At 34.4% G+C, this 12,579-nt stretch overlaps 1 protein-coding gene across 1 annotated transcript; it reads left to right on the top strand.

Moving 5' to 3' along the window:
* Positions 1 to 27: 27 nt before the first annotated feature.
* LOC138325951 (pre-mRNA-processing factor 17-like) lies at positions 28 to 11,974 on the top strand. The gene is made up of 14 exons (XM_069271975.1): positions 28 to 211; positions 1,869 to 1,955; positions 2,784 to 2,913; positions 3,199 to 3,285; positions 3,843 to 3,985; positions 4,745 to 4,841; positions 5,729 to 5,943; positions 6,540 to 6,687; positions 8,445 to 8,560; positions 8,798 to 8,931; positions 9,235 to 9,311; positions 9,900 to 10,000; positions 10,308 to 10,351; positions 10,861 to 11,974. Exons 1-14 carry the CDS (start codon positions 53 to 55, stop codon positions 11,036 to 11,038), a joined length of 1,716 nt encoding a protein of 571 aa, XP_069128076.1. The 5' UTR covers positions 28 to 52; the 3' UTR covers positions 11,039 to 11,974.
* Positions 11,975 to 12,579: the final 605 nt, after the last annotated feature.

Raw genomic sequence — 12,579 nt, 5'->3', positions numbered from 1 at the left:
TTCAGCAGTAAATATTAACTGCGGGACTTGTCGATGTCCGCCGATCGTCGCAATGCTTGCTCTGCAAGACTACGCGAGTGATTCTTCTGGTTCTGATGAAGAAACGAAGCAGTCGGTGGAAGATTTGACTGCTCATTTGAAACCAATACAAAGTGGAAAATCGCTCGTGTCAACTCAAATGCTAGACGCGGCTCCTTTAGTAATCACAAAGGTGTTGTTTACTTGTCCATTTTGCCTTTTCAGATTTAAATTTCAGAAGTTGTATTGAACATCTCGGTACTATTTATCATCTACGTACTTATTCTTCGCACGTTAAAATTAGACAGAAGAGATCTTTGTTTAATCTGTCACGATGATCTCTGTTTCACCGGCATTAATCAGGTTGGGCCCAACCCTGCATATGGGTAACAGTTACCCATTTGAGTAACAGTTACCTGTTTGAGTAAAATCTACGTGCGCATCCCGAGTCCTGGCCTCACAGAATTTCAAAAGGACCCATGAAATTTCTGGAAATGGGTATCTATAACACTGTGGGACCCATTGTTTTCACAAAAACCATTGAAAAGGACCCACGAAAAATAATCGTAGATTGAACACTGATATTGTGTAAGAAAAATGCATGAAGTTGTTTCAAACTTTTTTTTTTATCAAAAAAGGGCGTAATATAGTACATTATTAATCAAAATGGGACAAACTTCATTGTCTCAATTTTGGTAAAAGTCACAAAATAAACCACCTCCATTGCTTACTATGGTGCTAAAAATGGAACACAGGTAAAACTCATTCAACCATGACATTTGCACTGAATTTCCCTGATAGCTATACACTGAAGTCAATGGAGAGCACCTAAATTGTCATCTTACAACAAAGTTAGACAACAGAATTTGATTTTTCCCCCACAGAAACATAGAGTCTGTGATCAGTTGTAAGGCATTCTAAAAATTATGACGCCCTTTTTTGATAATAATTTTTAAAAACAACATTATGCATTTTCTTTTCACATAATTACTCAATTTGACTGCATTCCATAGCTTTTAATTTTAAAAAGTTTTATAGTTATTACTTAACTTTTTTAAGTTGCTCCTGTTAATGTATATGAATTAGTAACAGATATATGCTTTCTGTTACCGCAGAAAGCAGTTCCGGAGCAAAGCATATACCAGAACTGGTTAAACCGGAAGTACGAAAGAAATTTAACTATCCATGCATGCAACCTCAATAGATTTCTTGTGCTTAACTTACATACATGCTACTGGAACAGAGCTTCGAATGAACTTCTCACTTAATAGCGAATGAAACATTATGACAGTTATTCGAAATTAATGTTCTAATAACATAAGGATAAAAATTCAGGATAAGAGAATATAAGTGAAAGCTTATGTAAGGCAGATACTGATATAAGTGATGTGATCATGAATAGCTACTAAAATGCTCCTTTAGAACTGTATATGGGGGCTGCGTTGGCAGAGTGGTTAAGATTTCTCAACATATGGGGCAGTTGCCAGGTACTGGCTGCTGGTTGGTGGATTTTCTCTGGGTACTCTGGCTTTCCTCCTCCAACAAACCTGGCACATCCTTAAATGACCCTGGCTGTTAATAGGATGTTAAACTAATAAAACCAACGCAAACCAAAACCAACGTGTTGTGTACACTTGTTTATATAGGCATATTACCAATCGATCGCCAAATAAGAGCATCCAGCTAGTGTCTGGAGTTCCCGGGTTGGAATCCTGTCTGGCTGCTAAATTTTTCCTCTCCTGTTACACAATGATAAATGTGATTTTAGTGATGATCTTAACCTTCTTTTGATTTTTAAACCTAATTCAACAGTAGTGATTTTCATGATGTGCTATTTGAATTTGTTACAGGAAGATGTTGGTGTGCAGCGTGCTTTGGATATCACAACCAAAGAGGTGAAATATAACCCCAAGTTTGAGGAAATGTTTGCACCTCAGGTAAAAAATTTCTTAAAAGTAACTAGCTAGCTACTGTAAAATATGTGAAATTGTCATTCTGAACAATAGTTTACATGAATATTGTGTAATGATCAGCCAAAAACCTCGGATAAAAGAAGGATATTAGTATAATATTCTTAATTTCAAATATAGTTAAAGGGACAATTCATTCTAAGAGAACATTAAAATGTGTACATATATCAGATAAATCCAAGTTCTAATGGAAATTAGATCAGTCGGTTTTACTGTGATATGCCTGACAAGCCCATAGTGGTGACATGTGAGAAACTTGCTCGCTGTCCGCTATTACACACTGTGGTCAAACTTCTTGTATGCCGAACCCTGTCCCTTGCTCGTAGAGTAATGCAACTTTTGTCTAAAACTGCTCAAATCACTCTGACAATAATGTGTTTACCTTATTAGGTGAATTGTCTTGCCTGAAAATCATTTTATCACATTCTCAGTGGTTATGTAGTTCATTTGTTTAACGTGCGTTACTTTGGCTCGGGTATGGGTACAGCGTCCATATTGTACCTGCTTAATCGTATTGATCAACGATTTGATATTTCAACGACATTAATTAAAATACTTAACAATGTCGAGGAATTTGTCAATGTTTTACGTTATATGTTTCATAAGAAATGTAGAACAATACATTTATGCTATATTTGGCTTCTTGGTTATGTAAAAGAATTAGCCTGAGTGAATTGTCTCTTTAAAAGGGACAATAAAGAAAACATGTTTTTATCAACCATATTTCAATTCATGCAATGAGTTTTTCATTAGATTTCTGGTACCATTGTTTTATTGGTTTATTGATTATGACAGGTAGGACCATCTAACCCATTTAAGACACAGCAGATGCTTGCTACAAAAAACATGATTTCTGGTTATGCTGAGTCTGCACATTTCAACCAGTTTGAGTTTGAAAATCAACGTAGAACATTCACAAGTTATGGTAAGTATTGACTCTTTTTGTATGTTTTTATTGACTCTTTTTGTACCTTTTTATTCTATTAGTCCCTGATTATGTGTAAAAAAAAAAATTCTCATGCACCATTTTTCAAGCTTGGTAAATAATACTCTTGATAAAGAAAGATAGTCAATTGCAAGATACAAATTTGTTTATAACATGCTTTGCTTATACCAGTCTATATATGAAGAAATTTAATATTTGATGTTTTCAATATATAATATACAGGGATATGGGTTGGCATTATAGAAATATTTATATATTTTGTAGGCTATGCCATGGACCCCTCTGTGGATGTTCAGGTATCATCAGATCTACCAATAGTTGGGGACAAAGTGGCTGCTGAGGAAAGTAAAGGTAGGTAATAGTCTGGGTAACATCACATGACAGTAGCCAGATGGTTCAGGTAGTTGTAGACAGTCTCAAACTTAAATTAAACCTAATATAACATTTCATGCATGCTACTAGGGCAGTCTCAAACTTACATCAAAACTTAACACGACATTTTACTTTGATACCGTAGTCTTAAAATAACATCAAAACATGGCACACTATGCAACTCAACACTAGATCAACTGGAAACTTGTATTAAAACCTAATCCACAAACCATTTGGATTTCCCTGTTTCCTGGCTTCTGCTGCCTTTGTCCCTGGTTGTGAGTTTGTGACTGCCCTCTGGTTTGCCTTGGTTCCTTGTTGTGCTTTATAATCATAATCTTCTCATAATGTTATCTTTAAATGATTGTCTCTTAAAATTTATAAATAGATACCCTGATAAATAGAAATAAGTTTGAATAGATAATTCAGTTGGTGCCAAGATCATGTTGTCTAGCTTGGCCAATGTACTACCAGTAATATTACCCTGACATGTTGAACAGAATCATCACTACAGTCTGTTTGTGACTTAAATTTAGGTCTTACCGTATTTGAGGCTGCACCTAAACGTCCTGAGGACAAGAGGAAGCGTCTGCGGAATTCTGATCCTGGAGACATAGAGGGATATCTCGGTCCCTGGGGAAAGTTTGTAGATGAGAAAACTGTGATGAAACCAAGTGAAGTAAGTTAGAAATCATAATCTCTGTTTATGGTACTACAGTGTAATCATAATTGATCAAAATAAAACTAGGTTTTAGTCTCTGTAAAACAGACTATAGTGTGTCTCTTTGGGCCAAGAAAATCAGATTATTATATTTTCAGATATCATTGACATTTCAATGGGTCTTTTAACTGTGTTCTTTTGATAATTATAAAATGGTCTCAGTATCTGCTTTTAACCTCCTCACGCCAAAGTGTTTATTGAGCATATCATAACTGTAATATTCTCTGTGTCTCCTTGTATTTCTATTATGGCTATCTTTATCTTATGTGAACTCTCTGAAATATTTGTGTGTCTTGATCAAGGGACAAATTGTCTAAAAAAAATGACAATATTGTTTTGTTCACACTCTTGTAGTTACTTTTTGTGAGATATTTACAAATTTATGTAATTTGTGTCCTATGGATGTTTGTTTGAAAGTAACCAGTGATATCTGGAATACTACAATTGGTTTTACTTATTTGACTCATATTTTGTAATACATGTACGTATATGCATGCAATTGGAACAACCCTTTTCTGGGACTATAATCACTGAAATTGAATTATAAAGACAAATTCTTTGTGTGTTCTCTGTGAAAATGTTTGTTTATTAATGATCACACCTTTCCCAGATTTTAGTTCTGCTTAATGGTTACTGTATGAACTTTTCCTGAATAATAATAAAGTGGTAAAGTAGATGTTCTGTATTGGTGGTAACAGTTAATGTGTGTACTAACAGGATGAACAGAAGGAGCTGGATGAGATTTTGGCCAAGAGGAGTAAAACAAACAAACAGACAGAAGAAAGGACCGCTGAGGAGAAAACTACACTACACAGTAATATAGAATTAGTATTCATATTGAACACTACACAGTGATTTACTTATACACATTGTTGGAGACCCACGGTTGATCCACTATGCTCAGCCACAATTTAGCAGAGCATATTATTGTGATAAACTGTGGGTCTCCTATGACAATAACAAGGATGTTTGTTTAGAATTTGTATTTATATTGATCACATAGAATTTGTATTTATATTGATCACTACACAGTGATTTACTTATACACATTGTTTGAGACCCACGGTTGATCCACTATGCTCAGCCACAATTTAGCAGAGCATATTATTGTGATAAACTGTGGGTCTCCTATGACAATAACAAGGATGTTTGTTTAGAATTTGTATTTATATTGATCACATAGAATTTGTATTTATATTGATCACTACACAGTGATTTACTTATACACATTGTTTGAGACCCACGGTTGATCCACTATGCTCAGCCACAATTTAGCAGAGCATATTATTGTGATGAATTGTGGGTCTCAAATGACGAGAACATGTGATGTTTGTTTTCAATAAGACATTTTATATGTATTCAGGTTTTCTCAAGACTGTTGTTATTGTCATACTTTGCATTTCACAATCAATACTATTCATAACACATAGAGATATTAATAGATAAATATAGAATTCAAAGGGTATTTAATTTATTTATTTCTTTGTTTTGTTCTCTGTATCAGAGTAAAAGGTTAAGTTACTGCTATAAATTTAAAACAAAAATCTAATCAAAATTGTATAAATGTTTTGTTTCTCTCATCATAGTGAAAGATTTGTACAACTTGAGATAAATTGTGAAAATGAAAGATAAAAATTGAAACATTCATATGATATATATATGTAGATGTTGATTTCAATGTTGCTTCCCTTTGTCCTACAGTTAAGGATGCCTACGACTACCAGGGCCGGTCCTACCTTCACATCCCACAGGATGTGGGCGTGAATCTGAAGTCCGAGGAACCTCCAGAGAAATGTTTCCTTCCCAAAAAACACATCCATACATGGACAGGACACACCAAGGGGTTGTCCGCCATTCGCTGGTTTCCTGTATCTGCTCACTTGCTTCTCTCCTGTAGTATGGACTGTAAAATTAAGGTAAGTTATACCCAGAACTTATTGAGGGGTCTGTGTCTTAGTGCAAAGATTTATAAGATAATTTATTACCAGATAATGTACTGATCACTTTGTCTTTCTCTCAGATGAAAGCTTTGTAAGATTTCCCAATTAATTCATGCACTAATTTTTGCTTTCCTTTCCTATTTCACAATTATATACATGTAATCATATCTGAACACGATATTGTGTATCAGAAGTTAACTTTGAAATAACAAGTTTGAAATTCCCAAGAATTCATTTCTGCGCATCTTACAAATTGACTAGTTATGTCAATGTTGCAGTCATACTTATGAGACAACCAATACAGAAGATCTAGCTTCAGCTTGCTGTGTATATGGTCAAAACAGTGAAATTATTATGAAATCACACATTGTGTCACATGGCTATATTTTATTCACAATTGTCAAGATCAAGCACACCACATATGATTTTTATACCATTTACAGTCATGTAGTATGATCTGATCTTTACAAAAATCTATAGCTGAGAAGAAAAAAGATACTTACAAGAAAATTTTGGCTTCTCAGCAGAGAAGATTCTTAATGATATGTGATGTCATATGTTATTGTTACCAGATCTGGGAGGTGTACAATGAACGGAGATGCATACGGACATATGCAGGACATAAACAAGCAGTCCGAGACATCACATTCAACAATGATGGCAAGGAATTCCTCAGTTGTGGCTATGATAGGTACTGTAAGCTGTGGGACACTGAAACAGGTAAGTCATTGTCATTTTTGGGGAACCAAAACGGTTTCTTATGGCATCAAGCTACTGCCCAGTGCTTTTCCTGGCGTAGCCCCACCCAGACATGTTAACCTTTGGAGAGCAAAAAGAGGTAGATTTTTGACTCCAAAGCGGTAGCGTTACACGCGGCATTTTTCGCGACGCGTCAGAGATGTATAAATATCAATAATATGCAAAATAATTACAAAAACATATTTTGTTAACAAATTATGATTTAACTTTAATTATTACCATAGGCCTTGCATGGTGGCTCATTTTGTATTTTTTAAATGTTAATTAAGGCTTACATAAAATTTAGAAGATGAAAAATGCCAATAAATACATTGTATACTTTTATTTCAATGCTATTTATCACCTTTTTTAATTATACATTTTGTCTATTTCTTTTGGTTTTTTTTTTTCACTTTTTTTTTGTAATACATACTGGACTCATTTTCTTTTGATTTATGCAAGAAAAAATACAAATATTTGTTTCTCAAATTTACACAAATATTCTAGAGAAATTATCACTCCGAAAAAAATAATAACTTTTTTTTAGTGATATCCTGAAAAAATATACCAAAATCCGGATCCTTTATTAGAATCACCCCATTCCAAAATGGCGGCCATTACGATTGCAAAGTTTATGATTTTCAGCAGACACTGTATGCCTATTTTACATTAAAAACGTGAGTAAATCATTTCAATTATAAGTAGTGTTTGTTTTTGAAATGATGCTTACTAGTTTTAAGCACAAAATTTATTGAAAGGCCAGATGATTGTTTCCTTACGGTAGGCCTACGTAACACATATCGTTACACTCAGACACAAGTGACACCACCAAGCCAAGGTGGAACTAGCCCCAGGCTGCTAATTAGCACCAGTGGGTGTTGGTCAGGGAGTGTTCACACCTCCTTTGTTTACTTAATTATGAAGCAAGTCAGCCTACTCAGTCTGGTATGCATTTTGAAGCCACCATGGCAGCCCCAACCGACTATGAAAAATTCAGAAATCGGAAGAAAAAAAAAATGAAGACGATGTTTTGCAGAAATCGGAATATTTGGATATTAAAGCGGTAGGCGGAATATCAGTCTCAAAAGCGGTAGACTTCCGCCAGAATCGGTAGGGTTAACATGTCTGCCCACCTTCCAATGGCATTTAAAGTGAAGGGATAACAAAATAAACGATGATGCCTATGTTAAGACCTGTCATTGAGGATGATGTTTTCAAGAAAGCTTTTATAAATATTTCCTCTGTATATCAATTATTAAGCAATGAATTTATTGGTTGTTTTAGTTATATTGTGTCTGTATCACCTGAGCTAATGAATTTTAGATGATGAGGTGTTAACAAGAGGTTCGAATTCGGTGTTCACCTTTTTTGCGTTATTGTTAAAGTGTTTGTGACGAGTCTAGACAAAATATTGAAGAAATTATACAATAATGAGTGAGCATTTTGGTATGAATTTTGTCAATAAGTCTGATTAATACATACAACATCTGTTAATTGATGGACTTATAAAGAACTATGATTATTAACTTAAATTATCACTTTGTGCAATTTTCATGCAATCACCAATGTTATTCAGTTCTCTTTAAACTGTAATAAGTTACTTTCTGATGTTATTTTGTAGAGTTACAGCCCCTTGTTAAAGGGAAAATGTCTTTTTCTGCTGTTTCTGTGCAATAGCTGTAACAAATGTAAATGATTTACTTGTTGTCATAAGATTAAGCATTTAGTTTAATTTCCAGGTGAATGCAAATCACGATTTACCAGCAGAAAGGTACCTTACTGTGTGAAGTTCCACCCGGAACCAGATAAACAACACTTGTTTGTGGCAGGAACTTCCGATAAAAAAATTGTTTGTGTAAGTATACAATTTGTTTAAAAAGTGGACTCTTTGTTTGATTTTTCACCAAAATATTACATGAATTGTTGCATCATAATACTGTAGGAACGTTTAGAGAGCATGTTATTGCTTCTTGCAGTATGCTTGTTTGCTTCCATCCAGGTCAACATACCACCCTTTCAATGCTCACATTCATGAACTCACAATGTTACTACTCGGTAATAATGAAAAGAATCTTGTGTTTTGTGATTTCAGTGGGATATTCGGTCAGGCGAAATCGTCCAGGAATATGACCGCCATCTTGGCGCTGTGAACACCATCACATTCGTGGACCAGAATCGGCGATTTGTCAGCTCCTCTGATGACAAGAGTTTAAGAGTCTGGGAATGGTAAGTATTGTCTGTCAGTTTTTATCTTTGTTTAACTTACATATTTAAAGAAAAAGAAACCTTACATTGATCACCTTATTTTAAATGTTAAATTTCATAACAAGTTTGATTAAGAATAACCTATATTGGAAAGAAACAACTTGTTAATGATGTTTGGTGATCATATTTATGAGAGCGACTCTGGTGTTTTACTCAGACTCTTAGTTTTCAGTATCACTTCGTCAAAGAGATGTGTCTATCGCAATATGAGATTAAAGTTGATGACATTTGAAAAGCTTTATATCTGATGTTTTTTCGTAATAGGGATATTCCTGTGGATTTTAAATATATTGCTGATCCGTCTATGCACTCGATGCCAGCAGTCACTTTGTCTCCCAATGGTAAGTACTCTTGGATGGGTCCGATTTCAGAAATCAGTGGAGTCAATATTTACTGTAAATCATCAATTGTTCTGTTTTGGTTGCTAAAGTAATTTGGTTTCCATTAGAGCTTGAATTGAACACAGTAAATCGATTCTGGTTTGTTGTATAGGCAGTGTAGTCTCATTTGCATGTAAATATTTATCAGAGGATATTTATGCGTTGAAATAATCATTCTATTATGAACTTCTCTAGTACAAGTAAAACCTTTTTAAAGTGTTTATATTTTGTACTTTTACGTATGTATAACTTTGTTTATTTTAAAGCTGTGATTATATAATAGCCGGTTATTCGCTCATTTAAATTAAAAAGCACAAAATTATATTTAGCGGGTTTTATTTAATTTTTTGCATTCTGACTGGCAGAGTTTATATGACTCAGTCACTTCTCGTTATTTCAATAATAAAATTTTCACATTAATAACAATGTCAATCATAATCGCGAAAAATATTTCCACAGAAATAACCATATGTACAGTATGTAATAAAGACAGATGAAAGTATTATGACCAATACTTTGAGCAAAGACTTTGTTCTTATTGTTGTACAGGGAAATGGCTAGCCTGTCAGTCCATGGATAACAAAGTCTCCATATTTAATGTGCTCAACAGATTTAAGTACATGAGAAAGAAAACATTTACTGGACACATGGTAAGTTCTCCAAACTTAGGACAAAAGTTAACACCTCTCTGTCTCTTCTTAAGTCTAATGGTGCCACAAAATGACAGCTATGGTGACCATTTACAACATAATTGTGTAAGTAGGGTTCATCTGAACAATTTTTTCCAAGGATATGCTAGGAAAATTCTGTTGAAACTTTACTTATAATGTAATGATCCTGACGGATTGTAACTTTGTATATTCCTGGTATATGGAGTTTTATAGGTATCTTTAGAGAGTTACATGCCTAAATGTTTTGCTTGGTAAAAGACTTGATGTAAAACTTTTTATGTTTCAGGTGGCTGGATATGCCTGTAATGTAGATTTCTCTCCAGATATGAGGTAAGATTCTAGACCAGTATATAGAAAAGTGAACTTATCAGAAGATCATACAGTACTTCTCAGAAGGTATACTCTGTATTAAGTAAGATTCTGTAGTGATATGAGATATCATATACCGTAATGGTAATTACAAAGTATCTGGGTACTTGGTCATGACCAAGCATATCTTATTCAACACTCAATAGGAACATATGCATATACAGTGTTGTATGATATATCCATATCACAAGGACAATTGTAACATATTATGTTTTGGGTGGAAAGGGGGATCTGATGCACTTTGAATATATACTATTGATATAATAAGGGACAAGGAAACCAACAGAATGCCTGAAAGAAATACACCTGTCTCTGAAAAGTTCATCCGTATTCCGACAAATATGATTAAATAAAAAATGTATATACAGTGTATTTAATACCAATATATTCTCAAATAAACTTCCAATACAAATGACTATTCCAGTTTGAATGTGAAAAATGCAGATACAATTGTTTACTATTGTTTACAGTTACATCATCTCTGGAGATGCAGATGGGAAGTTATATGTCTGGGACTGGAAAACTACCAAACTTTACAGCAAATTCAAGGCCCACGACGACGTGTGTATCAGTGTCCTGTGGCATCCGCACGAAACATCTAAGGTGGCTACAGCAGGCTGGGATGGTATAATCAAGTACTGGGACTGAGGTCAAGGTCATCATAATGAAAGGTCACATGAGTACTGAGTCTGACGTCAAGGTCATTTATCAGTGAATCTAATGGTCACAACAGCAGGCTGTGGTGGGATCTTAAAGAACTTTGACTACACCAAGGTTACATCAGCAAATTATTGAGTACTGAGGCCAAGATCAAGGTTACTGAACATTGATTCTGAAGGTCACAACAGCAGGCTGCGATTGGATCTTAAAGACGTGTGATTGAGGTCAAGGTCATGAAAATTTTCAACAGCAGGAACTTGAGTAATGAAACTGAGGTCAAGGTCACAAATATTTAAGATAATTTTGTACTAGGCCTTATTTTAAAGTCATTATCTATTCTGAAGGTATCCCATGATTAAGATCATGTTTTTGTTAGTAGAAAATTCTTACTAGCATAATCATACATATAAACAACCAGTTGTTCGAGCCATAGTCCGAGTTGTATAGCAGTTAACCTTAATATAGTGATAATCATATTAATGAAATATGATTGATCTTACACACCTTAACACACAAAGTATATCCAGGAAATATCTCATGTTTAAACTATGTTTACTTGTATCAGTTTGATACAATAATTGTTTAGATCTTGTCAAGATAGTACATTGTACCTGGTATACAATGATAAAGATGATGTGATTTGCAAAATGATATTTCTAGCAGGTGACAAGTATGATTGGATGGGGTGACAAACGTGCTTGTTTTATTATTCTGTGAAGAAGTGGGATCTGTGCATGTTGTATGTTAGTTGTGAGGGTGAAAATAGACTTTGAGAGCCGGTCTGGTGGATATGGATGAAACAGTGAGATATGTCTTTTGGTTGTGCTAGGTTGATGTACGAGAGGTTTCCTTGAGAGATTGTAAGTAAGGTACATGTTTTATAACAAGTACCTGTTTTATAAATTAAAAAGGTTTTTATTCAAATCTTTGAACTGTTTCATATGTATTGTATTGTAACAAAGGAGGTTAAAGTCCAGAGCCTAACTCAGTATGCCCTCTCCTAATTCTAGAATACATTCTCCGATCACTTGATTTCTAGCTTTTCTGCTTCTCAAAGCTCTTCTGTCTATGACGTGAAAGGTCTTCAGAGAAGATTTCTTTTCTTAGAAGAGAGGAAATCAAGTTGGCCTCAGAGGTCATAGCAGTACCAAGAGCAACCGTATAAACAATACCAAGGGCAATAACTCTACAAACATTCATTGAATTGGTCTGAAATTCTGATTTATCGAATTCGACGACAATGTGAAAATAATGGAATTACTTACTGTCAGAGGCAAAATACAAAATACTTGTGATTTTGATTTAAATCATATACATGTGCTCTTTTAGCTTTTTGACTCTGGCAAAAAGTATTATGCACAAGTTCTGAAACTTATTTAGCCCTCTCTACACAAATTCAAAGAACTTTGAAGGTGATGATCACTAGATGTAAATAAAATTAAGTTTAGATAGCATCCTTAATTTCAAATTAACTTGACTGCAGAAAATTGACTAAATAGATATGTGTGCATATACCAAGAGCATGATAT

The sequence above is a fragment of the Argopecten irradians genome, chromosome 1 (genome assembly GCF_041381155.1).
Source record: "Argopecten irradians isolate NY chromosome 1, Ai_NY, whole genome shotgun sequence".
NCBI lineage: Eukaryota > Metazoa > Mollusca > Bivalvia > Pectinida > Pectinidae > Argopecten > Argopecten irradians.
The sequence above is the reverse complement of the archived record's forward strand: the minus strand, read 5'-3'. Positions and strand labels throughout refer to the sequence as shown.